General features: G+C 51.3%; 13 protein-coding genes across 14 annotated transcripts; 5 read left to right on the forward strand and 8 right to left on the reverse strand.

Annotated features, from left to right (window-relative positions):
• The first annotated feature begins 1 nt into the window (after nucleotide 1).
• PV05_02066 (uncharacterized protein) lies at nucleotides 2-2,319 on the forward strand. Its single transcript, XM_013467142.1, has one exon. It carries the CDS (start codon nucleotides 373-375, stop codon nucleotides 2,032-2,034), a length of 1,662 nt encoding a protein of 553 aa, XP_013322596.1. The 5' UTR covers nucleotides 2-372; the 3' UTR covers nucleotides 2,035-2,319.
• A 57-nt stretch (nucleotides 2,320-2,376) lies between these two features.
• Nucleotides 2,377-3,492, forward strand: PV05_02067 (uncharacterized protein). Its single transcript, XM_013467143.1, has 2 exons — nucleotides 2,377-2,492; nucleotides 2,617-3,492. Exons 1-2 carry the CDS (start codon nucleotides 2,457-2,459, stop codon nucleotides 3,139-3,141), a joined length of 561 nt encoding a protein of 186 aa, XP_013322597.1. The 5' UTR covers nucleotides 2,377-2,456; the 3' UTR covers nucleotides 3,142-3,492.
• PV05_02068 lies at nucleotides 3,296-4,636 on the reverse strand. 2 transcript variants are annotated; one of them, XM_013467144.1, is made up of 4 exons: nucleotides 4,522-4,636; nucleotides 4,076-4,411; nucleotides 3,911-4,018; nucleotides 3,296-3,838 (listed from the first exon to the last, which is right to left on the reverse strand). In XM_013467144.1, exons 2-4 carry the CDS (start codon nucleotides 4,260-4,262, stop codon nucleotides 3,792-3,794), a joined length of 342 nt encoding a protein of 113 aa, XP_013322598.1. In that variant the 5' UTR covers nucleotides 4,263-4,411; nucleotides 4,522-4,636; the 3' UTR covers nucleotides 3,296-3,791. The 2 variants fall into 2 exon arrangements, with proteins under 2 accessions (XP_013322598.1, XP_013322599.1); XM_013467145.1 differs by having other exon boundaries at nucleotides 4,076-4,636.
• A 266-nt stretch (nucleotides 4,637-4,902) lies between these two features.
• On the reverse strand, nucleotides 4,903-6,065 carry PV05_02069 (uncharacterized protein; the record flags this gene model as incomplete). Its single annotated transcript, XM_013467146.1, has 2 exons — nucleotides 4,903-5,997; nucleotides 6,051-6,065. 2 exons carry the CDS (start codon nucleotides 6,063-6,065, stop codon nucleotides 4,903-4,905), a joined length of 1,110 nt encoding a protein of 369 aa, XP_013322600.1.
• A 2,666-nt stretch (nucleotides 6,066-8,731) lies between these two features.
• PV05_02070 (uncharacterized protein) lies at nucleotides 8,732-9,561 on the reverse strand (the record flags this gene model as incomplete). Its single annotated transcript, XM_013467147.1, has 2 exons — nucleotides 8,732-9,342; nucleotides 9,396-9,561. The coding sequence occupies 2 exons, from the start codon at nucleotides 9,559-9,561 to the stop codon at nucleotides 8,732-8,734; spliced, it is 777 nt and encodes a 258-aa protein (XP_013322601.1).
• A 470-nt stretch (nucleotides 9,562-10,031) lies between these two features.
• Nucleotides 10,032-11,429, forward strand: PV05_02071 (uncharacterized protein). Its single transcript, XM_013467148.1, has 2 exons — nucleotides 10,032-10,461; nucleotides 10,535-11,429. The coding sequence occupies exons 1-2, from the start codon at nucleotides 10,387-10,389 to the stop codon at nucleotides 11,123-11,125; spliced, it is 666 nt and encodes a 221-aa protein (XP_013322602.1). The 5' UTR covers nucleotides 10,032-10,386; the 3' UTR covers nucleotides 11,126-11,429.
• On the reverse strand, nucleotides 11,326-13,377 carry PV05_02072 (uncharacterized protein; the record flags this gene model as incomplete). The annotated part of the gene is made up of 1 exon (XM_013467149.1): nucleotides 11,326-13,377. The coding sequence occupies one exon, from the start codon at nucleotides 13,375-13,377 to the stop codon at nucleotides 11,326-11,328; it is 2,052 nt and encodes a 683-aa protein (XP_013322603.1).
• A 268-nt stretch (nucleotides 13,378-13,645) lies between these two features.
• On the reverse strand, nucleotides 13,646-15,294 carry PV05_02073 (uncharacterized protein; the record flags this gene model as incomplete). Its single annotated transcript, XM_013467150.1, has 4 exons — nucleotides 13,646-13,977; nucleotides 14,050-14,261; nucleotides 14,319-15,040; nucleotides 15,091-15,294. The coding sequence occupies 4 exons, from the start codon at nucleotides 15,292-15,294 to the stop codon at nucleotides 13,646-13,648; spliced, it is 1,470 nt and encodes a 489-aa protein (XP_013322604.1).
• Nucleotides 15,295-15,957: 663 nt separating this feature from the next.
• PV05_02074 (uncharacterized protein) lies at nucleotides 15,958-16,876 on the reverse strand (the record flags this gene model as incomplete). Its single annotated transcript, XM_013467151.1, has 2 exons — nucleotides 15,958-16,629; nucleotides 16,781-16,876. 2 exons carry the CDS (start codon nucleotides 16,874-16,876, stop codon nucleotides 15,958-15,960), a joined length of 768 nt encoding a protein of 255 aa, XP_013322605.1.
• A 779-nt stretch (nucleotides 16,877-17,655) lies between these two features.
• On the forward strand, nucleotides 17,656-18,529 carry PV05_02075 (uncharacterized protein; the record flags this gene model as incomplete). The annotated part of the gene is made up of 3 exons (XM_013467152.1): nucleotides 17,656-17,731; nucleotides 17,794-17,878; nucleotides 17,962-18,529. 3 exons carry the CDS (start codon nucleotides 17,656-17,658, stop codon nucleotides 18,527-18,529), a joined length of 729 nt encoding a protein of 242 aa, XP_013322606.1.
• On the reverse strand, nucleotides 18,480-20,612 carry PV05_02076 (uncharacterized protein). The gene is made up of 2 exons (XM_013467153.1): nucleotides 20,512-20,612; nucleotides 18,480-20,405 (listed from the first exon to the last, which is right to left on the reverse strand). Exons 1-2 carry the CDS (start codon nucleotides 20,532-20,534, stop codon nucleotides 18,581-18,583), a joined length of 1,848 nt encoding a protein of 615 aa, XP_013322607.1. The 5' UTR covers nucleotides 20,535-20,612; the 3' UTR covers nucleotides 18,480-18,580.
• Nucleotides 20,613-21,215: 603 nt separating this feature from the next.
• On the reverse strand, nucleotides 21,216-23,103 carry PV05_02077 (uncharacterized protein; the record flags this gene model as incomplete). The annotated part of the gene is made up of 8 exons (XM_013467154.1): nucleotides 21,216-21,391; nucleotides 21,445-21,531; nucleotides 21,578-21,610; nucleotides 21,661-21,725; nucleotides 21,775-22,073; nucleotides 22,120-22,491; nucleotides 22,542-22,814; nucleotides 22,891-23,103. 8 exons carry the CDS (start codon nucleotides 23,101-23,103, stop codon nucleotides 21,216-21,218), a joined length of 1,518 nt encoding a protein of 505 aa, XP_013322608.1.
• A 577-nt stretch (nucleotides 23,104-23,680) lies between these two features.
• PV05_02078 (uncharacterized protein) lies at nucleotides 23,681-24,394 on the forward strand (the record flags this gene model as incomplete). Its single annotated transcript, XM_013467155.1, has 2 exons — nucleotides 23,681-24,088; nucleotides 24,143-24,394. 2 exons carry the CDS (start codon nucleotides 23,681-23,683, stop codon nucleotides 24,392-24,394), a joined length of 660 nt encoding a protein of 219 aa, XP_013322609.1.
• Between the last annotated feature and the right edge of the window lie 131 nt (nucleotides 24,395-24,525).

Below are 24,525 nucleotides of genomic sequence, written 5' to 3' on the forward strand. Positions count from 1 at the left end.
GCTCACCCCGTCTAACTCACGGAGTAGGGAAGAGAGTGATGCCGCCATCACCGCCCTAGTCTTACACTCAGGGGTGATACTCGAACCCCCCGCTCTTGGTGTCACTCGCCGTGGGCCGAAACTCTTACAGGACACGAAGTTACTACGGAGTACTCCGACCGTAGTGGCCTTCCTTGTTTAGTGCGGCGCTGACGAAGACTGTGTACGCAGTGCTATTGATAAAGAAACATATCTCCTTCCGAAGGGCGGCTTAGCTAGCTGCTCTTGATATCACGTAGAGGTACCTAGGTAGCACTGTGTGCACCCACTCCGTACGACAGGTGGAAAGGAAAAGGAAAAGAAAAAGAAAAACAGAACCCCTTCCAGGTCAATATGACGTCCACCTCCTTCACAGACACAGTGGCGCAGGTGCTCGAGACGGTACCTTCGACCTATCGCGGTCCCGGTGGCTCGGTCGCTGTGCTCAAGGATGGCGACCTGCTCGGCCAGCAGGTCTGGGGATATTCCAACCTCGACACACGGACTCCGTTGGGCCCAGACACGTTGCTACCCATCTGTTCCATCACCAAGCAGATGCTCTGCGCTCTGCTGCCCAGCCTTGAGCGCAACCCGACTCCCGCAATGAAGGCCCGCGGTACAGACACAAGTGCCAAACCAAAAATGCAATTCCAAGATCAGTTGTCCGAGATTCTGGGCGCCGACTTCGTCAAGCAGACGGGCTTGAAGATCCATCATCTCGCGAACAACGCCTCCGGAATACGGGACTACTGGGCCTTAACCGTGCTCTGGGGCGCGAAATTGGATCAGAAATTCTCGATCAAGGAGCACATCCCGCAAGTCATCGAGAAGGTAAGCAGGTCGTTGCATTTCACTCCAGGCACGGGCTACAGCTACTCCAACGTCAACTTTGTCATCCTCCAGCGCGTCATTGAAGCAGTCAGTGGCCAGACATTCGACGAACTACTTGCCGAGCGTGTATTCGGACCGAGTTCCATGAAGAGTGCCTTCGTTGGTGCAGACTCGTCGCTTCATCCGACGCGCTGTCAAGGATACGAAGGCGATGCGCCTTCGGTCGGCTACTTTCCTGCCATCAACCGTATCGAGTGGGCTGGAGATGCTGGCATCGTCGCTTCGCTCAACGACATGATCGCTTACGAAAAGTCCTTGGACCGCAGCTGGACTGCAAAGGAGGGCTGGTTCTGGGACAATGCGCAGCCGGCTACCTACGACGACGGCACACCCGCCCACTACGCCAACGGCCTTGCGTCGGTGGATGTCCTCGGTGTACGGACTGTCAGACACGGTGGTGCACTGCGCGGGTATCGACTTCACCGATGCTATGCCCCCGAACAGCGGGTTTCGGTCATTGTCATGTTCAATCACGAGGCTGACGCTGCGGCCGCGGCAACTTCAATCTTGCAGAAGATTCTCGGCCTGAAAGAACCAGAAACGCAGGTCGTTCAACCGGGAGAGGAGTGGTTCGGATCATACTTCGATGACGAAGCGCAGATGTTCTTGACTGTCGCCAAGGGTAAAAAGCCGGGAGAAATCCAGATCTCCTACGTCCGAGCTCCAGAAACGGTCAAGCTCACGGACGCAACCCATGCGGAATCGCCTTCACTCAAGGTCTCGCTTGAAGGAGATGGACAAATCATTGTCATTCAGCGAATCGAAGACAATCGCACGGTCCGCGCGATAAAGCTCAGTCCCAGCGCGAACCCGGCGAAAATTTCCGCTCCCCTCCTGGGCTCGTATTACTGCGATGAAATCGACTCGAAGCTCAAGATCGAAGGACATAGCGGTATGCTCTATGGGGTCTTCGAAGGGTTCCTAGGCACGGGCGCTGCACATCTCATCCGTCATGTTGGAGAGGATGTCTGGGCGCTTGAGTGCGCGAGGAGCATGGACGCCCCTGCGCCAGGCGATTGGACGCTTGCTTTCAAGAGGGACGAGGCAGGAAATGTCACTGGGCTAACAGTAGGCTGTTGGTTGGCGAGGAAGATTGAGTACAAGAAGATTTTGAAAGAAGGATAAGCTGCTGCAAGGTCGAGCAGCGCAATGGAACCGTCGTGGCCCGGTTGAGTTATCGATGAGCCCATGGGCAAGGGAGTTGAGGATGAAGGTGAGACGTGAGCGAATCGTCTTATCCTAATAAGAATACAACAGCACAGTCGAGGTCGAGGTGAGTGCCATCATGCTCCCATGTGAGTCCCTTACTTAGGTAGGTAAGTACCTAAGGTACTTTGTAGGTAGCGAGCTGTGCCTAGGTAGAATTTGAGATGTATGCTCGGTATGCATGATCCGCCAAGCATCATGGACACTCTCTAACGATCTGCGATTCTCTCCGCCCCGCCATGGTGAAGATACCTAGGCACTCTAGGTATACTACGTAGTATCCCCGCAGGAAATTGGAATTGCCATTTGGGCCGTCCACGTCGTGCACAAGTCACACAACCATGTCTGCACGACCTCTTCGGGAAGCGCCTCGAGATGTACGGTATATAACCAGTCCCAGTTCCCAATCCCCTGCCTCCCCATGAGTGCCCCCTGTTTTGCAAAACGAAACCCCCCGCCAAATAATTTCCTACTTTACTTACTACAATTCTCTCTTTACAGCTCGACTCCATCGCCAAACAAGAAGAAGGCCTGATCCTGCCACACTTCACGGCCGACGACGCGCTCGAGATCGGCCTGTCGATCCGCAACCGCCTCCGCGCCCTCACGCATTTGTCCGCCGTCGTCAACATCTCGCTCGCGAACAGCAACAACCTCCTCTTCCACGCCGTCTCGAGACCGGGCGTGCAGCCGGACAACGACATCTGGGTGTCGCGCAAACGGCGCACGGTCCTGCGATGGGGCGTGAGCACGTGGTTCATGCACAACAAGATGCACGGTGACGAGGAGGCGTTTAAGAAGAAATACATGCTCGGCGAGACGGCGGGCCAGTACGCCATCCACGGCGGCGGTGTGCCCGTCCGGGTCACGGGCGTCGAGGGCATCGTCGGGGTCGTCGTCGTCAGCGGTCTCAAACAGTACGAAGATCATCAATTGGTCGTCGAGGCCCTGGAAGAGTTTCTGGACGATACTCGTACACAGAATGAGCCCAGGGAGTCTAGGGAGCAAGCCAAACCTGAACAATAACCATAATGGGCACCCTTCGGTCGATGTCAACCTTCTGGAATGCTGTTCTATACTACCTAGTACGTATGGTGGGCCTATAGGATGGCCCCTACGGCGTAAATATCGAGATAATTTCGACATGGGAGATGCTGCATGAAGGGAGGAATCACAAAATCTGGCGGCTACCTGAGGATGTTGGTCAGGATAATTGAGTGGTCTGGAGGAGAACTTATCTCAGGCTGAATGAGATGGGCTGCAAACTTGTTAAGATGTTGCTGCTCAGACCTTGTCGACCCATAGCATGGAAAGCAACGATTGATCCTGAATAGGATTTTACCACAGTAGACCGACTCCCTCCCTTTGGAATATTCGTTGAAGCCTTGAAAAAGCTGTTTCTGATATTGGGCGGCTGCCTATGTGATGCAATCCATACCTAGGTACGAATCAAGTCCTTCGTGTCGTGCTATTTGCCATGGAAGTCCATGCCAGCACTTCTGTAATTCCATGCTACTGAGCTCGCATCCCAGCTCACCAAGCTGTCACCATTTGTAGCAAGCGACAGCACTCTTGTCGACCAGTCCACTGCTGCATCCAGCACTTTCCTACGTCCGATTTTCTGTCGAGAGCGTCATCGATGGAGGCAGTTCGTAAAGGTCAACGGGGGCCGCAATCTAGGACTTGTCCTTGAATGGGAGATCAGAACCGCTGGTCGACTTGTCTGCAAATCCATTTTTATCAGTATCCAATTCTCACGCACTCGCAGGGAATCTTGTCTGGGGCGAAGACTTACATTTGTTGCGAATGAAGTCGCTGATCTGCTCGTCTTTGGCCTGTTCAACGGCACTTTCGTTGTCTTGAGGTCCTTGGCCGAGGAATTTCTCTTGAACGAAGTCGACACCTGTAACAATCTTCGTCAATATATCATGTCAACGTTGGAGTTTCCAGGGATGCCCACCTTTGTCGAGGTAATCCTCATTCTTCTCCGACTCTCGACCACCACCTGCTGCAGCATTGAACTTGTCACCTAGACCGCCGAGGAAACCACCTCCAGAGGAACCGCCCTGCTGTTGACCGCTCTGTTGAGGGGTTTGTTCGTTGTTGCCTCCGGTGAAGCTGTTCAAGGCCCCTTTGAGTTGATCCATTTTGACAGATGTGTACCGAGTAAGGACAAGGGAGATAGGTCAAGGTCAAGAAAGCCGTTCGAATGACGTGAAAGTAGGGAATCAAGAAGATATAGTGGTCGGAGTAAGAGAGAGGTAGGGTTCAATTCACGGTCGAGTGGATCTCTAGACTAAAGGTGACACCTTCAGCTGAGGACGAAGGAAGTCAAGTGAAAGAGTGGTTCTTGATGCAGCCAAGTTTCTTGGAGCTGCAGAGCCTGATTGAAAGGTGGGATAATACCTGGGACACTTCCAAGATTGACATGAGTCTCGGGACGTGATACGAACTGCGGATGGCGGCAGCAGAAACACAGAGAGAATACGTGTGGTACTGTGGTGCTTGTCCTCCGTCAAACAAGAAGCAATCATGACGACCACAGCACCACAGTGGACCATGAACCAATTACGTCGGCCAAGATTCGAGTTTCAGCTGGCATAGTCACGGATGATGCCGACTTTCGGTTCGATTTCCCTTGTCCCCTATACAATTCTAGTTACTAGTCGTGCACGTCCTGCTAGTATCAAACAAGTCACCACTCGTGCGAGCAGATGCAAGCTGAATACTACGTACACACCACTGGCATCTACCCAGTGCCTCTCAAGCCAAAGGCACCTGTTGCTTCTACTCTTGCTCCTTTTCACTGCCCTGACTAGCCCTTCTCTCAGCCTCATCACTTTCTTCCTTCTCGACTTCCTTTTCCCAATCATCCACAACCTGCTCTTCAGCTTTCCTGCGTAGTTTCTCCTCGTTTTCTTGCTTCTTTCTCTTGGCTTCTGCCAGTCGACTTCCCAGCACTGTATAGGCAGGCCTCTGTCCTACCGGCTTGACCTGCGGTGCCTGTACCGGCACTGCTCTCTTCGCTGCAACTTGTGACCACCCATTGGTGGAGGCGTTGCCCGGCTTACCCTGCTGCTGAATGATCTTTGGCTCGAGACCCGAGGTTTCGAACTGACAACGCACAACCGACGTGGCCAGGTTGTCTCTCGCAACCTCGGCAGCGATGGTGGGTTGTAAGCTGGTAAGTAGTGTGACCAGTTGTTCGGGCGTCTCCCAGTACATGGACGGAAGCAAGGCGACACCCTCGTCGTTGGACAGGAAGACAATGTCGAATTCTGTGGTAGGCGCTGCCTTCCTCACCAGTGGTCGCAATTCTTCCTCTGTCAGGGCAAATTTAGGCTTGGTCAATAGCAGTCCATTGTAGTCATGCTTGACTTCATCTGCCTTCCGTTCCGGTGCTGAATGTACCGGAGCTGCGACATTCAGTTGAGCGCGCTTGATTCTAGCGGCTTGGGCCAACGTCTTCATTGGTGCAGCAACGAACTTTGGCGTCTTGAACAAAAGAACATGGCGATGCGGTTCCGGATCAAGACTTTCTCCATCAAATCCAAAGTCTTCTGCAAGACTGTGAATGAAAGCTCGCTGCCGACTCTTCATAGGCTGGAATCGATACCGCTTCTCAGTATCATCTGCAGCAAAGAGCCTGAGCACTTCTTCCTGTTTGTGTGCCCATGCGACATCTTCAAGATACATCTTCAGGGTGGTTGTTGAATAAGGAACATGGTCGTCAGTGTGATCATCCGAGATATGGAGTGCCATTGCGAGATTGCGGTTCCTCTCCAACCTGGCACATTCCTCGTCGCACTTGAGACAGGTCTGTCGCCCAGAAGGCTCAGGCACATTCGCTCGAGCATTACATCTGACTTCTTCTTTCTTTCGCTGACAGTCACAAGTGATCATGACCTTGAACGGGCATGGCTTCTCCTCTTTACATGCCGACGGAGCATGACACGGCTGTTCGCAAGGATGCCCACAGGCCTTCTTGGCTTTACCACATTCTTGTTGACAGTGCTGATGAGCGTCTTCACATTCTCCTGGTTTATGACATGTCTTGCGACAAGTATGTGAACCACATTTGAGGGATTTTCCGCAGACCAAGCCGCAAAGCACATCAGCTCGCCAGCAAGGTTGGTTCTTCAGGGTCTTTTTGCCACAGAGACATTCCTTCTCGGTAAGGAAGGGACACTTTGGGCATTCCTCATCGTCCAGGTGACAGTTGTGTGGCACTTGAGGATGACCACAATCTTTTGTTCTCGTACAGGAGAAATTGCATGGTGGTGGTCGAGTCCCACATGGCAGAGGTGCTTGCAAGACAGTCCTGCCACATGCACAGGAAATGTCGTCGAAGATGGCCTCTTTACAGCTGCCGCAAGGTCCTCGATGGCAGAGATCATTGCAGTTGTGGTTGCCGCACTTAAGTTTACGGCCACATGGACGTGTGCAGATATGCTCGGCCTCGATATTTTCGTCAAAGATTCTAGCGGCAGAACCGAGTGGTTTGAGCTTCCGTTTGGTAGCTTGCCGTTCTGCTGCCTTTCTTTCTCCAGTGCAACATCTCTGACCGCACTCATGCCGACCACAGTTCAAGGTGGCTTTACACAACCGCGTGCATTGAGGGGGGTCCTGAGAAGCCTCGTGACAGATAACATCGAATGAGTTCCGACCACAACGACAGGTAGTCGAGATTTTTAGGGTGCAAGGCTCACAATCTCCGAGATGGCAGATTTCTCTGCATTTGTGCCCACAAGACAGTGTCTTTCCACATTCTTTCTGGCAGCTTGGGATAGGATCGGTACATTGTTTCCGAGGTTCGATTTCGATATCTGCCAGAGCAGTCTTGCCGCAAGGACAAAACTTGACCACATCCACAGATCTTGGACAGTGAGGCACTGCTTCGTCTTGAGGATGGCATAGTTTCTCGCAGTGGTGTATCCCGCAGTCCATAAGCCTGTCACAATTTTCGCCACAGTCAAAGCATCCATTCCAGTCGAAACTGACCTTCTCTTCGCCTTTCTCATGGCATGAGATCTTTTTTCCCACCTTCCCGCAATAACACTTTGCGTCGACCTCAGTAGTACAAGCGCCGCACAGGCCCTCATGGCAAGGTCTTTGGCAAGTGTGCTCTCCGCAAGGCATGATATCTCCACATATGGAGCCACAGCTCCAGCCCGCCTCGTAGTCCGTTTCTACACATCGTCTTCTCGTCTCGTGCTTGCCGCAGTAACAACTCTGAGTTGGACCCATGGCGGAGCAGGGCGGACAAGGACCAGCATGACAGAGCAGGTCACATGGGTGTGGACAAGGCTTTGGAAATTTCCTCTCTCGACCGCAGGTCTGCCCGCATGAGTGTGGTGGCAGACCAGTGATGGGCTTGGGGTCCAGCTCTTTCTCGCACCAACATGTGTATGATGAAGGGTATGTATCCTTGGGCAAGTTGCATCCAGGGCATCTCCATTGCTTTCCTACCACAGACTCGCCTTCCTCCTCCTGACCGGCAGGGCGATGTACGGCGGAGCCTTCGTTCTTGGACCATCTCTTGATGCAGCCAATGTGGAAAATGGTCCAACATGTTCGACATGACCAGACCTTGGAATTTTTCGTGATTTCGTTTGTGCAAATTGCACATTCATAGACCCCATTAGATATGTCTTCATGTATTCGCGTGGCAATGTCAGGCGCTGTAGACCTAGACAGAGAACCCCTTCGAGCCTGCGGCTGCGGCTGCTTCTGCTTCTGGGCAGCAGGTTTCCGGTCCTGCCGAGGATGGCGAGGTCTGGACCCTTTCGGCTGTGAGCTTGGAGAAGATACCGGAGGCAAGGATGCTGGCACGAAAGTTGGGGCTCCTGCATCTAGTCGTGTGAGTTGGCCACCAAAGGTTCGTTCCCCAACAGTTCGTGCTGGCGGAGGAGGGTCTTGCGTGGATGGTGGCTGTGGTGGCTGTGATAGCTGCGCTCTTCTAGGGTTCCCTCTCCGTCTGTGTCTTTGTCCTCTGTTACTTGGTCCGACTGGTTGCTGGACCGTAGGAGACTCCATGATGCGAGGCCGTGGCAAAGGATTGATTTCGACACTCGGGTGCAGGTTGGTGGAGGATGGCTGACCGACAAACAAGAGGTTGAGAGCAAAGGAAATACTGGGCTTCAAAAAAACAGCCCTTGTTAACAAATCTAAAGGACAAATGCAAGGTGAAACGTCCCTGCTGGAAGACCAACAAAGATATATCAGTGGTTAAAAAGTACGAGCAAGAGATGATCAGTCAATGCAGTGGCGCTGCGAAGTTTCCTAGACTTTCTCGATTTCCCCAAATTCATGCCATCGGCACGTCATTCACTAGAACACCGACTGACTCATGACAAGGCTGACCAATCGAACGGCGTCACAGGCACAGCCTCGCAATGGTCCAGATCCTAGCGACCGACTACTGATGCAACACGCGTGGGATCCATTGACTGGCAGGATGCATGCAAGCACGCAGGCACGAATGACTCCCAAGGCAATCAAGGTGCCATTTTCGGATTCGAGGCTTCTTTAGTCTCTGAAACGCATCCCATCCGAGATCCCTTTCGCTGAACGCCGTGCACTTGGTGCGATCCTACACCGTGACCTTGGTCCCTGTCTATGCGGTTTGCGTACCATATCCCCGAATCTGGTCAGCGAATGCCCAACTCTGCTTCTCAAGTTTCTCGTCCTCCTTCAGGTCCACTCCATCCTTGGTGATCACCGCAATGCTGTACTGGTCCAAACTTCTGGCATCTCGGTAGAAGAGGACCTTCATGCACTCCTTGATAGCATCAATAGCCATCTCTTTCGTCACATCTTTCACACTTTCTTCGTCCTTTGGCATCAATCTCCGTAGTAGAGGTTGAGCCAGATGTGCACCGAATCCAGTGGCCAAAGTCGGGCTTGAAAAAGTAGTTCCCAGCAGATCGACGCTGGCAAGGAACGGTTTCTCATCCTCATCCAGACCGGCAACCAGCATCATATTCCACAGTGGATTGAAGTCAGTTCTTCTCTTGTACATGACCTTCGACAGATATGTGTGTAGGTTCCTTGCGTTCAGGGTATGCTCGCTCGAGGAAAGATAGTTCTCGCGGATGTCCAATGATTGTAGTAGTCGGTCCAAGTATTGCATGTCTGATACGTCGCCTCCGAAGCCGATCACAGTATTTGGGGGAAATGTTCGCAGACGCTTGACATCTGTAAATCGTGCAAGAGATCCATATGAAGCTGTATCGAAGTGTCAGCCGCTTGTACTCGTAAAGCAACATCACCGCACGCACCTAGATTGTCTGCAGCAATGACGACGCCACCATTGTACTTGACGCCTAAAACTGATGTTCCGGTGACAGCTGGAGACTGTGTATGAGTTTTGGGCATAGAGGTCTGGAGGTAGGATGAGTCGTAGGGACCGTAGACATCGTCTCGGGGCTTTGAAGTGTCAGTCATGGCTGCGAACAAGGTTAAGCGGACGTACACGACCCCAAGCTTGAGGTAAATGGTTCATGTTGAGACTTGGAGCTGATGAAGTTGCAACGATGGAAGGGTTGTGAGGAAGGTATTGGAGGGCCTGGAGTGAGAATAATGCGAATCTGTTGGCAAAGCAGAAGTTGAAGAACTGAGGTGTTTGTACTTTAGTTGCGCCGCGTCAAAGAGCGGAAGCCTTCTGGGCAGTTGAATCCGAGCCTTGTCACGTGATTGATTCGCCGAAAGGCTCCCGGCACCTGTCTGCAAATGCATTTCTTCTTCGAATTCCAGCAGAATCACCACCTCCTCGTCGGAGCACTTCACACTATCTGCGCCAGCTCACCCGCTCTTAGCCTTGGGTGTGTAGGCTAAGTCCCAAAGTCTTCATTTAGCACCAATGCTCTTCCAGCTGGCACACCGAATCTCGTCTTTCAACATCAGCCGGACTAGAAAATCGCGATTCTCTGATATGCTGTCACTTGATACTTTGGTCTACCTTGATCCAGTATAATCTCCTCTGTATTATGCCCCGAATGTTCACATACATACCAACGAGACGGGTCAACGGCTTCAGATAAGCCATACTCAGGGTACTCGGACCTCGGCTCTTTTCGACCCAGTCGTGCTTCTCCACCCCCTCGCCGCGCCCTTGACCGAATAAACTAGACCTTAGATCCATCACCAATATATTAACATGGCAGAGTATGTGCCAGTCAGTCACCAGCTCTCTGACATAACAAAGCGCTGGAAACGGACGCAGACAGACAGACGTTATAAGCAGCCAGCCGATGCTAGTGTTAGGCAAAGATGGCCGGCCCGAAGATTACGCTCTACGTGGACATTGTCAGTCCTTTTGCGTACATGGCTTACTATATGCTTAGGGTGAGTGGTACTAGTTACGCTTCACGTACATTGATGCCGAAACCGAGGTCTAATCATCGCTCCTGGTGGACAGCACTCCCCCATCTTTAAGCCCGCCAACATAACATACACGCCCATCCTCCTCGGCGGTCTCATGAAAGCTTGCAACAACACGGCGCCCATCCAAATCCGCAACAAAGACAAATGGATCAATACAGAACGCCTCAGGTGGGCCCGCCAATTCCATATCCCCATGAGTCAAGATTTCCCAGCAGGCTTTCCCAAACCAACGCTCCATGTCCAGCGCTTCCTGACCGCCTTGCACATGACACACCCGGACAAGCTCACACTGGCCCTGGACACACTCTACGCCGCATTGTGGACGGAACCGAACGAATCGGAGCTGCCGGACCCGAAAGTTTTCGCCGGCGTGCTCGAGAAGGTCCTGGGTAAGGATGTCGTGGCCGAATGTGTGAGTAAAATGGGTAGTCCGGAGGTCAAGAAAGAGCTCTCGGCGAAGACGGACCAAGCACTGAACGACGGCGCTTTTGGACTGCCGTGGTTTCAGTGCGAGAACGCCGACGGCAGTGTCGAGGGGTTCTGGGGATTCGACCACTTAGGCCAGGTTGTTAGGTTTCTAGGACTGGATACGTCTGGGAAAGGGGAGATTAGAGCGGTTATGTAGGATGGTGTCGGAAGTTCAGCCGTGAAAGTGGAAAGGAGACTGAAGAAGAGGGACTGTACAGCGGTCGTCCTGTGCAGGCCTTCCCCGGTTGTGATCGCCGTTTCGTCATGCGAATGAGCGGGATTCGATGCTGATGTCTTCTGCTGAGTTGTAGGTGTGCTCTTATACTCTTGGGGACTCTCTGGTTGTGAAGCACGCTATCAACGGAGTTCGATCCGTTCCAACTTCGCCGTGCCCATGGACTCCAGCACTCCACAATTACTCAATCCTTCGACATAGCTAGTGCCCACGAATTCATAATGACTGCCGATTCGGCGTAACGCCACAGGGACCGGAAACCCTATGATGGAGAAAAGTGCGTCTCCCTCCTCGGCAAACCGAGGAACAAGTCCAGTGTGTTCACCAGCCACTGTTGCGAGACGGAAGTTGCCCTTAAGCCTCTCCAACGCCAGTCTTAGTAATGCTTTAGCCTCATCCAGTGCGTCCCAGAACTCTTGTCTTTCAGAGAACCTTTCGTCTTGCAGAATCTGTATGGACCTCTGTATGTAGGCCATGGAGAAGTCGTAGTGGTCGCAGCCCAGGGCATGAGTCCTGACCCACTGGCTCAAGAAATACCACCCTGTCACGTCCAAGTGCAGAGGAACATTAACTCTGAGTATATCTTCGTATTTGGCATACATGGAAAGGTAAAGAAAAGCCGCAGCTAGTAAGGGAGTGCGAAGAGGTTTTGGTTGTTGCGCGCACCTCAGCATCAGCCACAATGCCACTCCAAGTCCAGGCTTTCCAGTCGCGTGGTCCTGGTCGGCATTCTTCAAGCTCCTCAAATATTGACTCGCAGAGCAATGCCACGCTTCTAGTGTTGGATCTGGAGGGGTCACGACTCTGGCCACGGGTCCCAAGCACAAGCCGCTCACGAACAAGCTTCGGCCCTGGACGACCGGGTTGTATTGCAAGCACTTCGTAAATAGCACTGGCAGGCGATCACGGGTTTTCAGATCAATTGAGAACATTCTCCAAGAAGAGGATTCAGCTTTTGCGGGATAGTTCGGTACCCAAGAAGGTAGATTGTGTGGGTTTGGCAGGATTCCAATTCCAGCGTCGAAAAGAAACTGAAGGGGGTATATGATGTTATACGGCCCGGTACCAGTACCATCTCCTGACAAGTGCTGCTGATATACCAGAGGCAAAGCGTCCAGCCAGACTCTGACATACTGGATGTAGACTTCTGAGACTGAGGTGGTGATGTTGTAGTCAGGAATCAAGCCTAGTTCTGTGACACCAAGCAGGCCATAGATATGGTCTTTTGGGTTCGTGGCTCCAAGGTTACCCCCAAGTCTTGACGAAAGCAATCTTTCACCGAGACGCAAACCGCCTTCCGTCTGCAGCGCGAATCGGATGGACTGAACTTCCACTGCCGCCCAGCGGTATTGGTCGAGGGCTGACAAGAGACCGGGAGGAACAAAAGTAGGTTTGTTTGTAAGGTCCCGGGCAATTCTCTTCAGCGCTGTTGACGTTGCCGTAAGCTTGTCTAGGTCCAGAAAGTCCAAGCCAAACAAGACAACAACGCGTCTACCACGAGTGACTTCTTGCAGGATCCACGTTCGCCTCCAGTACGGCAATGCCCAGAACCAGAACAGAGAATTCCATAGCCTATTGTCGGCAAATCCTGTATCATCAATAGTGCATAGTTCCGGGTACCTCTGCATCCACTCGAGCGTAGCGAACTCGCCCTGCCTGGAATGCTCTTGGATTTCCATTAACAGCCTGAAAATTTCCAACGCAGCAGCATTATGCGTTTCCGGGACCCCAAGCCATGATAAGATAAGGGCAGCTTCCGAATAAACGCTCTTCATAAGAAGCACCTGCTCATTTCTTTCGCCAACGTCTTGTTGATTGATGCATATCGCATCAACCCAAAGTCTGAGGGTCTGTGGAGCGCGGTCAGGAAATTCCTCCGAGCAGATATCAGTCCACAGTCTTCGGACATGATGAAGGCCGTCAACGAGATTCGTGTAGACGGGATGGATAACCCCGTTAACCAGGATATCCTCTGTAATAGCAGGATCGCCGCAGACATATGATAGTGCCACGAAAGCAGGGGCATCGTCTAGGCTGACTGTCCCCAGGCTACATTCGGTCAATGCAGCGTCTAAGCTTGGAGAGGTGAATTGAAGTAGTCGGATTTCATGCCGAGACGTGTCAAGCGGTGAATACACGTTTCGCGTAGCCTTGTGGAGCTGGCCGATTTCCATACAGTCAATACGAGCGCTTGAAGTGTTTGATGGCTCGCCAACTGTGCAAGGCTGCCTTTAGAGAGATTGAGAAGTACAAATAAAGGTTGGCAGGGAATTCCAGTTGGCGATAATAAACTTGAAAGTGTCTTGCAGGGGCCAGAAGCAGTGTTATTGGCCAAGTCAGCACTAAGGCTGCACTAGCCTTACACATCACACCCTCGTTCAGCCTCCATTGTTGTCGTTAGTCCTCACAAGTCGTTTCAGTTCCGTTTCGACAGTCCCAAGCTCAAAGAATATACTTGTGGTCAAGACCCTGGTCCCCTTCGAGACCGTTCGTGGTAGCTCCCTCTGCAATCAGCTTCTCCTTCTTCTTGTTCCTGGTTCTCAACAAAAGCCAGCAGGAGGCGTAAAGAAATGCAGCTACGACAGTCAGACCAGCAGAAACGCCATTACCCTGAATGTACCGTGGGCCTTGCTGAGTTGGATAGAGCTGGGACGAGACAAAATTGGAGAGGTTTCCAATCGAGCTGGCGAGAGGCATACCAAAGGCACGTTTATCGTCTGGCGCCAGGGTACCAGCTGCCCAAGTGACGGCAAGGGTGGAGATGGGATAGATTCCTGGTCGACAACGTGATTAGCTGAGGAAACAACTTGAAGTAGGATCAGCTCCACGACGGTTCCATAACGTACCAAGGACAAGCACAAACATGGCCGCATAGCCAGCGTGTGCGTTAGGGGTTCCAACGGCTATGAGGTATCCGATCACAACAGGAACGCAGCATCCTATTATGAATATCCCACGACGCTTGAATCTGTCCGAGAGGTAGACGACAGTAACGAGAGAGGCAGCTCCAACGATATATACCGGAATGGTCATGTAATTGACGTGTAGGTTAGCGTATCTAGCCACCGTCAGCATGGTGTTCTGGGTTTCCTCAATGCTAGGAGCAGTAACTCACCCAAGGCCGGCGAGGATAGTCGGTAAGAAGATATTGAACCCATTGATGGCCACAGAAGATGTAAAGAAGGCAATACCAAGGAGGTAGACAAAAGGTTCGAGGAGGGCAATCTTAATCCATCTGCGGTCAAATTTGCCGGCTCCTCGAAACATGGCGTCGCGCTCCTTACGTAGCCGCATTGTTTCCTTCTCTTCAGCATTTAGGAACCAAGCTGACTCCGCCGATTTAGGAAGAAAGATCCAGCATGTCCCTCCGACGACAATGGTAATGCCGAACTCGACGATAAACAACCATCTCCAAGCTGCAAGGCCCCTTTGTGTCCCCATCTGTTGGATAGCCCATGCGAAGAGCCCGCCAAAAGCACCAGAGACACACATTGCCAAATTGTTCGTGATGATTCGCTTACCTGCAAGGTGCCGTGGATATATAGTGGAAAAGAGGTATGCGAATCCCTGCTCAAGACCACCTCCAGCGGCGTTCACAAGCATACGGCAAACGATAGCTTGGGCGTAGTTCTGCACAAAGGCGGTACCCAAGGTAGAGGCACTCCAGATGCAAAATGCGGTTCCAAGGGCCTTATTAGCCCCGAATCGCCTAACAGCCAAAACCCAAGGCACTTCGAAGAGCATGGTGGTAAGGCTAGAAAAGGTGTTGATGTCGCCGAATTGGCGACCGTGGAGACCAATATCCTCGTCGAAACCAAAGACACGAGCATTTCCCAGCTGCAGATCTGTTAGCTCTGTATGATTGCAGAGAAACTGATTATCCTTACATTGTTTCTGTCCAAAGCGCAAAGAACCATGAAGATGAATGAGGCAGGGACCACATATTTGTCAAATTTCCTGAAAGCAGCCTTCTCTTTCTCAGGGTCAATGTAGATGACTTGGCTGGTGGCTCCGGCTTCGACTATTTCACCTTTGACCGAGTAGGTAGTGTCCGTTGGAAGCTGCTTCTCCATCTCGGGACTGGCAAACATTGCGATGGTGGTAAGAAGAAGTAGGGTAAGTACAGGAGATGAAGGCGCTTCGACTCTGTTCAGTACACAGCCGAAGGTACTCAGCAGTGACTGGTTGCACTGTTCGTTTAAAGGACGACTAATCAGTCGGTGTTTGTAGTTTATATCTCTGCATGTTACTCCTTCCTCGTGTTGGTACCTAGTGTTCTCTTGAGAAATCTCTACAACATATTCATGATAGACCAGGTGATAAGCCTCAGCATGCAAGATATCCGTAGTAGATCGGGTCAAGCCGATCTGCTTCTCCCAAGGAGGTGTTTTGATAGCAAGATAACTTGTGTTCGTGGCGTTGAAGAACACGGTGTATTCGTTTCAGCGACTCGATGGTATTCAGACCCCCCGATTATCATTGTTGCGGCGTATTCGATTGTCGCTACACGTCGAAGGGCTGGACGGGCGAGCCTGTGAGATGAGCTGAAGATAAGAATTCTGGCGGCAAACGTAAGCTCTATCAACACAAACTGAGGCGGGAAATGCCACCAATGATCCTTCACAATGGCTTTGTATATTGTATATAACCCTTATCAGACGATCGGAAGATGCCGATGGCCCGATGCAGGTCAGGCCTACCACAACCACAATCGACATCTCGCCATCTAGGTATTTCGATAACATCTTCGCATTTTACCGAACAGTATTCCTAACAATCCAACTGCTCGCCTTCTTCGCATACTCTTGCTTCTCGCTCGCCGTCATCTGCCTCAAATCCAACGTCTTTTTCGGTACCTCGGTCCCCTTAATCACGCCCGGAATCACATACACCCTCTCCTCCCAGCTCTTCACAAGCGGAAAGTCATTGATATCCACGCCCGCCCAGTCCGCAAACAGCACCCAACTCAACACGGAGAAGTCAGCAGTCGTGGCTTTACCGCCCACCAAGAACAGCGACGTAGTCTTGCTGAGATGCGCTTCAAGTACATTATACAGTCGTCGTGTCTCAGTCTGATATCGATCCAGACTATAACTATACCCTTGCCGTTCTTCGGCTTCCTCAGGTGCGTATCGCCGGAAGTGGTTCGCTTGGCCTTGCATTGGTCCCAGACCGGCGTTCTGCCAGAACAGCCAGCTGATCGTCTCGAAGTACTCCGGGGTGCCCGTCGGGTATGAGATTTTGCGCTCAGCGTCGTATCGTTCTGCTATGTAGAGAAGAATCGAGCCTGATTCAAAGATCCGGACTGGTAACCCGTCAGACAAGGTATCGGTAATGGCAGGAATGCGACCATTCGGGTTTATTTCGAGGAACCATGGTTCTTTTTGGACGTTGGTGGACAGGTCTAGATGGTGGACTTTATAGGGCTGTACTAGTACTCAGGATGGTCAATAACACGGTGACCTAAAAAGCGTGGGTGACCATAGGAAAAATAGGCATGGTATTCCAACTTGATCTGGGAATACAGGCTGTGGGGACCGGTGGGTGGCCTCTATAATGAACGAAAGGCCGACTTACCAGGCCTAGGACTTCTAGCGCGATTGATATTTTGATGCCATTCGGGGTCGCTGCCGTGTACAGTGTGATTGTCGACGATGTTGTCGTCTCAGCCATTGTGCGTTTGAGGGAGTTACGCCTGGTAAGTCGGCTATCACTTCTTTCGTTTCAGTCCTGATACTGCATCAACAACTACCTGGTCAGGCCATCTGTGCTGAAGTAGTCCCCTTTATGGGACGATATACTGCCGCGACTGTTGCAATGGTCTGCTTTGGCACAGACCGCCCTCCACAAGCAACGAGCAAGGTTCGGACTTGCGACATGAAGTCAAGATTAACCGATACTCATCCCGCTTTCCCACGGTGACAACCTATCCAACTCTCCCCTAGATTCTGGAACCTCTCATTACAAAGCTCCTTAGCGGAGGATATCTGCATGTGGGGGCTGCCGGTGGAGTCCAGGTCACCAGTAGGAAAGTCTGGGAGGGAATTTTTGCCAGGGCTTACGTGATGTGGCCTGTTGCATGAAGCCCTAGTTCATTGGATACCTCCGCACTCATGTCGGATCAATAGGATAACGGGGACCACGACCCTTGAATGTAAGAAGAATCGTCCCTTCCTCTCCCATGCGAGTCCGGCGGAGATTCCAATGCATGGGCAGGACGCACCATCTGTGCGGACTGCTTGTAGACCCAGGGCGGAAGACTTGCTTTTGACCAGCTTGAAAGCACGACGGTCAAATGTCTTCCACAGGTCAGCTTCACCCCTGTGGCACCAACACTCCGGCGTCGATGAGAACATGCTCAAGTTTGCAGCCTGGGTATTGCGGGCTATAGAATAACCATTGCAATTGCATTCTAGGCCTCCACGTTCACGATACAGTGTTAGGTTCCCAACATGCCTCCACAGATCATTTTGTACGATCTGCCTTCTCGGCCGCCACGACGATGCTGGTCTCTCAACCCATGGAAGAGTGAGAAATCCCTCCAAGAGGCCCTCCAATTTAGGATAGGGGCTTACCCCAACTTCCAACAGCTCGAATGCTGTTGAATTATAAACAACTAGATTATCAGACCGCATGGGTAGAGTATCCTGATGTTGAGGCACTGATCAAACCACAGTAAGTTAAGCGGCCATTCATTCTGGCAGACGTCGTGCTTGCGTAGAGCATTGACACTTGCTGAATCATCTTTTCAATCCCAGTCTTCCGCCGAATGCCGCGGGCATATCATACACAATACCTACCGTTCAACTGCCTAGCGGCGAATGGGTTATGGACTCAAGGACGATTGCCAAGCGTCTTGAGCAGCTGTACCCAGAGCCACCGCTGAACATAGCACTAGATCCCTATCTGGCTGAAATCGAAGACCTGGCAGACCGGACTGCACAGATCGTCTCCCCGGACTTCATTCCCAAGATTGCGAAGAGGGTCCTCGGCGAAAGAAGCTTGGGGTACTGGCATCGGACTCGGGAGGAGTGGTTCATGGGTCAAAAGCTGGATAAGGTGGCAGCTGAAAAAGGCGGACCACAGGTCTACCGAGAGGCTGCACCACTTGTCGCGCGTGTGACCGAGCTCCTGGAACGTAATCGTGCGGGACCGTACTTCCAGGGGAGGATTATCAGCTATACAGACTTTATCTGGGCTAGCTTCTTGCATTTCTTCGAGAAATTGGGTGGCGACTCTCTTGAAGTGCTGATAGGCCCAAATAAGGAAAGTCATCTTGCGCTGCTTGAGGCTTGTCGGCCATGGTTGGCAAGGTATGACCATTAATTGCATACCACAATTGCGAATGCGAGGGATCCGGTAAAAAGCTGCGCTCATTCACGACGCTTGTCCTTCGTCTGGGTGTTGGCTCTGAGGGAGTGGTGTGTCCAAATCCATGTTGAAGAAAGTCTGGAAGTCATTGAAGGATGCGTCGAACTCTGGAAAGTCCGACTCTGGACCCGTAGTCCAATCGAACAATGATGCTGGTGATGTGAAAGGTGGTGCTGGTGGCTGTCCAGAGGTCGTCGTGGAAGTCTTGCTCCCATTTGTTTCAATCGTCTCCAAGAGGGCTGTGATCTTCTGCGAGGCTGTCCGAGCGAACGCGACGGCTTCCTTGTGATATCCAAAGACTTTCATGCCATTATTGATCTCTTGGATGATGTTGATTAGCTTTTTCAATTTTGGTCCAAGTCGCTGTTGTGCAGAATGAGAGCTTGCGTAGAGTAAGAGGGTTACCATGGCGTTCCAGAGGTACGCCATTGCATGAAAAAGGGCGCCTTGCAGGGTCCCACTTGTCAGGACCCCTACAAAAACCGACTGAGTTGTCAAGGTGACAATGTCGACGGCGACATGAATGCAGGTTGCTGCCAGATCCTGCAATTCTTCTGATAGTGCCTCTTTCCTTCTGCTCTTTTGAACCAGCAGGTTGAGGAAAACCCGATGTAATAGCAACCGCATGTGAAGGAATCGGAGCCTGGCAACTAGGCCATGTGGCTCTCTCGCCCATGTACAGTCATGGAACCAGCTATTGAACCAACTTTCGAATGCTCTGTCCGCTTTCCGAAGTGCCTCGCCACGTTCAGCGACACTTTTGTGTCTGAACGAAAGAGAGTAGACATGGTTGTAAGCGTCCCAAGTCACGCAGGCAAATTGACGCATTCGTTCTACGTACTGCAAATCGACCGGAGACGTCTCCAAGTTGAAAGCCTTGATATCAACCTCTCCAGCTTCAACAGCACAAGGGCGACCCAGGAATGCCACCATTTCTCTTTCATATGTGAACAAGCACCAGAATGATGAGCACCATCCGATAATGTGCGGCGTTTGTTCCGTCTGCTTGGGGTCGAATTTCAAATCCCGGTGGAGGCCGATGCCGTACCCAATACGTGATGCCACGCCCAGCACGGTATATGCTTCATGAAATCGATGCTCGTTGCTCAGCCAAAGAAATGCGAGCAGAAGACTGTTGACGGCAGATATGTCGCCTCCCATGAAAGGCACATTGCTCAAAGTCGACTTCGCAAGTTGGAAGCATGCTTCTCCGTGTTGTGGTGAGGCCATTGCCCTTTTCCGCACCTCCTCATCCGGATCAACCAGACTATATTGGTGACCAAGAGCGATCACCATGTACATGACAGCAGTCCAGTACTCGTAACCCTTGCCTTCCGTGGGCAAGCCGTTCCAGTAATCCGCGCAGGAGTCGACAAGCAGTTTTCGATTGAGGATTGGGAAAATGCGATGAGCCGTCTGGAAGTATCGATGTACATACTCGTTCGCAATCGACTCGGCCGGTAGAAGCGCCCCAGAAGCTTTGCTGAAGAATAAGGTCGAGCCTCTACCTAACCATAACTGAGCCCTATTCTCGGGAGAATATATGTCTGCTGGGCAGATTCCCTGGTCCTGATTTTCATTTGCATTTGCCTCGGACGTCTGGACAGCCTCGATAATGACATTGACGGATGAGCCGCCATAAAATTCGGGATGTCTTGGGGCAGTCCTCAATTGATTAATGCCTCGTAATGCGTAAGCCATCTCATTCTCTGGGTTGTTTGCAGTTCCTGCCAACACTTCAGTGCTGTAAAGGAGGGCAGCACCATCACTGTCCTTGGCCGATCCTGAGCCTTCATACAATCGTAGGCGCTCTTCAAGATATGCAATCCTCCTTATGATTGCATTAGCCAAATCTTTTTACACGACGAAAGAGCGCGATATTAACCCGAGGAGACCTAGATCGTGTCTCTCCTAACGACAAGATCGTGACGACTTACTTTACAGCTTTTGCAAGGGTCATGCGTTCAGAGGGGTGGGCGACACCCTCATAGGTACAATGGAGATTCTCATGTTGACAAGCTCCGCATGGACTGCGGCCGTCGCACTTTGAATTTGAGTCAGTAAGCCTTCTATCTCAGCAGCTTGGACTTTGTAAAGCCGTATGGCTAGAACCTCTTGATAACAGTTTCTTTGTGCCGTTCAGAGGTTGCGACTGGGCTGCGGGTGAGGTAAAGCACTTGAAGATACCTTTCTCCGCAAAGCCCTACAATGATTACAGGCCTGCTCTGACCTGATTCTCTTTTTTGCGAGAATCACGGTTGAAGCTAAGGGCGAGTCATAAGCCCTTTTGCGATTAAGATTGGCGGCGTTGCTGGACATCGGATGGAGTTACAGTATTCACGGAGTCGAGAGGAAGAGAAGGTTTGTAAAGCTGAGAGCAAGTTGGTTCCGGGAAGGTCGACTTTTTACTTAAATGCACGTAGCAGGTGCTCCCGTCTCTGAGTACCTACCTAGGTATAGACTCAGTTAGGCACTTCCCGCCTATCATTTCGAGGCACCCCGGTTAAGCGAGCACTAAGGATGAACCTAGTTCGCTAACCCGAACCTCTTACACTAGCCTAAACAACCCTGCGAATCGTACCGCCCTCTGGATCGATCCATGTCCACAAACTTCCTGGTACTTCCCATTGAATAGCAACGTTCACAACGACGGCGATACTTCTTCATGGATATATCCTGTATCATTGGTTTCGACCTGATGCCTCTTCTCACTTGCTTCGGCTAGCATGTCGGTGGCCTCGCTACTGGTACCCTTGACAAACAGTCCATCGATTTCTTCCAGAGACAGTCCTTTCGTCTCGGGATAGAACAGCCACACTAGAAAAATTAGCCACCTAGGTATATTCAACAAGTTAGCGTTGTCGACGTACCAACTGGCAACTGAATGAAGGTCATGATAATAAAGATAATGTAGAACTTCCAACCTAGATTCGCGATTCCGATTGGCGCAATCTTGACTGGAAACGGTGAGCATGGGTCGCTTGAAGCCGAACATCAACTCACCTGTGACGAATGCAAAAGTCCAGTTGGAAAATGCTTAATGGAGTTCGTCAGCAGCGGTGAGGAAGAGAATCATGAGACATTACCGTTCAAAGCACCACCGACGTGTCGGTATCGGACTGGCACCAATTCTGGACCGTAAACCCAGGCTCTAAAATGACGGTCAGTGATATCCATCGGCAAGGAAGCATGGAAAGTACGTTGAGAGCCAGCTCCAGCCGAAGACGAACATGATCGCGCAAGTTGCACCAAATGCAACCCACAACTGAACTTTTCCGCCATCCTTTACCATGATCGTGTAGATCACGTAGAGGACAAACATTGGGACGGTGCCTGACATCAGTAACTTCTTGCGGCCAATTCTGTCGATGAGGAAGATGCCTACAATGGACCCTAGGAGGAAGGCAATCGAGACAATACCGCCGAGGATGAGAGCCAGACCATGTTCGAAGCCCAAGGTGATGAATATTGAAGAGCTGTAGTAGACAACGATTTGCGTCTTCTTTGGTTAGCATGAAATTTGAACATCAAGTCGGACCGCTCACCCCTGTCATCTCTTGCAGTACCTGGATCACCATAACCAAAGTCAGCCTCTTCAGGATTTGATCACCTGACCGGTTGAGGAAGATGTCCTTGATACTGGTTTTTCCCAGACTGTTCTCCATTTCGATTGCCGCCAGAATCTCCGCCGCTTCGGCTTGCACGATCGGGCTGTCGACAGGCTGAGCTTTCAAGGCTGATAACACGGCATTCCCCTCTTCGATGTGATCTTTGAAGTACAAATAACGAGGACTTTCTGGCAAAAATGGTAGACCGGCCAGCGTGAATAACACGAAGATGATCTGGAAAGCAATCGGAAACCGCCAAACGATCTGGCCATGGAGATGGAAGAAGCCATAATTGACCCAATATGCAATCTCGGAACGTCCGTTAGTGGGCGTCCATCCTGGACGGGAGTGTTACTTACGACGATGCCCAAGATGGCAGTGGTCAGTTGAGTAGCGATGAGCTTTCCACGATGTTCGCTCCTTGCAGTTTCGGCCACCCAAGTCGGAATAATCGCTGTGTTGACTCCGTTGCCAACTCCGGTGATTATGCGCGCCACAATCATCTGTGCGACGGAATAGCTTGACGCCTGAAGTGCTGCCCCTATAATTGTGACAATGCAGCCAAAGGTGATGGCAGCCCGGCGGCCATATCTGCCGCCCCAAATTGCAGCAGCAAGACATCCTACCATGTTCTGGTTCGGTTAGCAATGAGAATGTCCGTAAGCGCTTTCGAAACAAGATCATTCTCGTGGACTTTCGGGGACTCACTCCAATGTCATAGATCGAGACCACCGTCGACAATGTGTCAGGGTCATCAGGCGCAATACCCAAAGCTCCGAGGAAATCTGAGCCGGAGATAATTGAGCCTAGGACTCCTTGGTCGTAACCGAAGAGCAGGAAAGCACTGCCCGCACACAATGTGATGGCCCAGGACAGAGATTGGCCTTGAAGACCCAGGAATGGTTTTCCTGCTTTTGTCATGTTGGTAACAGATGGTTATGCGGTGAATGGCTTTGGGTCAACGGTTGATGCAATGATAGTCGTGGAAGTAATAGCTCTTTATAGTTGACGTTCGGAGGCATTGACATCCTTCCCTTGGGTGTATTTCCCGTCCTGTTTCCTCCCAAGTTTTGTCTTTCACTTCCCGCAAACATAGTGTACAGCTCGCATAGGTACCACATCTGGCACAGTGGTACCCATCAAAACCTGGCAGCTAAGAACGGTGGCAGTGGCTGGCCCACGGGGAACCCCACGCATAGTCCAAACTCAATCTGAAGCATTATCCAGTAGGATAATCTGGGTGGTGATAGCGTCTGTCGCTTCTTTCATCTGTAGATGTGGGTTTCGGATTTCCAGACGAGAGCACAGAGCAGCCCAGCTCTACTATTGATGGGTCCAGAATCTGCACTGAGACTTCGTTGCTTCCCGAGTTGGTTTGAAGTCCCCTCGTCAAATGATTAAATCTCGGTCGATTCCTTCATAAAGTCCCCAGGAATCCGCCGCTGCTCTTGGAAGCATCAGAAAACACGAGTTTTTGTCGATGTTGAGATTTGCTGTCATGGGTTCGATCTCAATTCCTGCGCTGTCTTCCGTAGACCATCCTCTTTCTTATCCTAAGCCCCTTGAGCGACAGAGAAAATACTTCAATCTCGATCAGAAGGAGAAGGGACATGATGGGACCATCAAGGAGAATTGGGGCTCGGAACGAGAGTACTCCCCTTTAGTCGTGCAAAACTCTCCCCAAGACAAAATTCTATACATCTACGAGCGACAACACATTGTTGACCTGTGCAACACTTATGCGTACACCCTGGATTCGACCATGATGGATTTGAAAGTTGCAGAAGACTGGGCGAACCTCTTCACCGAAGATTGCGTAGTGACATACCCATTTGGCACACATCATGGAAGAGAAGGCCTCGCAAAATTCGGCATGATTGCTGAGTCGCGCTTTAAGCGAATGCTAGTATGTCTCTCTATACCTCTCAACTCCTCGCGCATTCTAACCGGTCAATAATAGCACATTGCCGCCAACTTTACCGTCTTTTTCGAATCAGACGATGTGGCTCATGCCCGGTATACATGCTTCGCCACGCATGGCAGAAGTGAGCATGATTTGTCTGAGCATTTCATGGAGGGAGGGTATTATTATTCGACTTTCAGGAGAGTACACGGTGATTCCGGTGATATCTGGAAGTTCACCAATCTTACCTTGGAGATGATCTGGACTTTGGGAGACTCGATAGGCTTGAATGATCCTCGTGACAAATAAGTCCCATGAGAACATTTATACACCGTCGAGGAACTCAAATGCATCCAAGAAGTGCCAACTAGAGACATTAGATAGATCTGGTGCTTCTGTGAACACTTTACAATTAAGACCGACTTGAAGGCGTGTTGCAG

This window comes from Exophiala xenobiotica (assembly GCF_000835505.1).
Source record: "Exophiala xenobiotica strain CBS 118157 unplaced genomic scaffold supercont1.1, whole genome shotgun sequence".
Classification (NCBI taxonomy): domain Eukaryota; kingdom Fungi; phylum Ascomycota; class Eurotiomycetes; order Chaetothyriales; family Herpotrichiellaceae; genus Exophiala; species Exophiala xenobiotica.

What these genes read in the sequence shown, in the direction of transcription:
- PV05_02068 (XM_013467144.1), bottom strand. Translation starts at nt 4,262, where the DNA reads ATGGATCAACTCAAAGGGGCCTTGAACAGCTTCACCGGAGGCAACAAC. An exon ending in TGAGGATTACCTCGACAAAG is followed by an intron (nt 4,019 to 4,075) that starts GTGGGCATCCCT and finishes AGATTGTTACAG; the next exon opens with GTGTCGACTTCGTTCAAGAG. An exon ending in CGACTTCATTCGCAACAAAT is followed by an intron (nt 3,839 to 3,910) that starts GTAAGTCTTCGC and finishes ATGGATTTGCAG; the next exon opens with ACAAGTCGACCAGCGGTTCT.
- PV05_02067 (XM_013467143.1), top strand. Translation starts at nt 2,457, where the DNA reads ATGTCTGCACGACCTCTTCGGGAAGCGCCTCGAGAT. An exon ending in TTCGGGAAGCGCCTCGAGAT is followed by an intron (nt 2,493 to 2,616) that starts GTACGGTATATA and finishes CTCTCTTTACAG; the next exon opens with CTCGACTCCATCGCCAAACA.
- PV05_02071 (XM_013467148.1), top strand. Translation starts at nt 10,387, where the DNA reads ATGGCCGGCCCGAAGATTACGCTCTACGTGGACATTGTCAGTCCTTTT. An exon ending in TGGCTTACTATATGCTTAGG is followed by an intron (nt 10,462 to 10,534) that starts GTGAGTGGTACT and finishes CCTGGTGGACAG; the next exon opens with CACTCCCCCATCTTTAAGCC.
- PV05_02076 (XM_013467153.1), bottom strand. Translation starts at nt 20,534, where the DNA reads ATGACCCTTGCAAAAGCTGTAAA. An exon ending in ACCCTTGCAAAAGCTGTAAA is followed by an intron (nt 20,406 to 20,511) that starts GTAAGTCGTCAC and finishes TGCAATCATAAG; the next exon opens with GAGGATTGCATATCTTGAAG.
- PV05_02066 (XM_013467142.1), top strand. Translation starts at nt 373, where the DNA reads ATGACGTCCACCTCCTTCACAGACACAGTGGCGCAGGTGCTCGAGACG.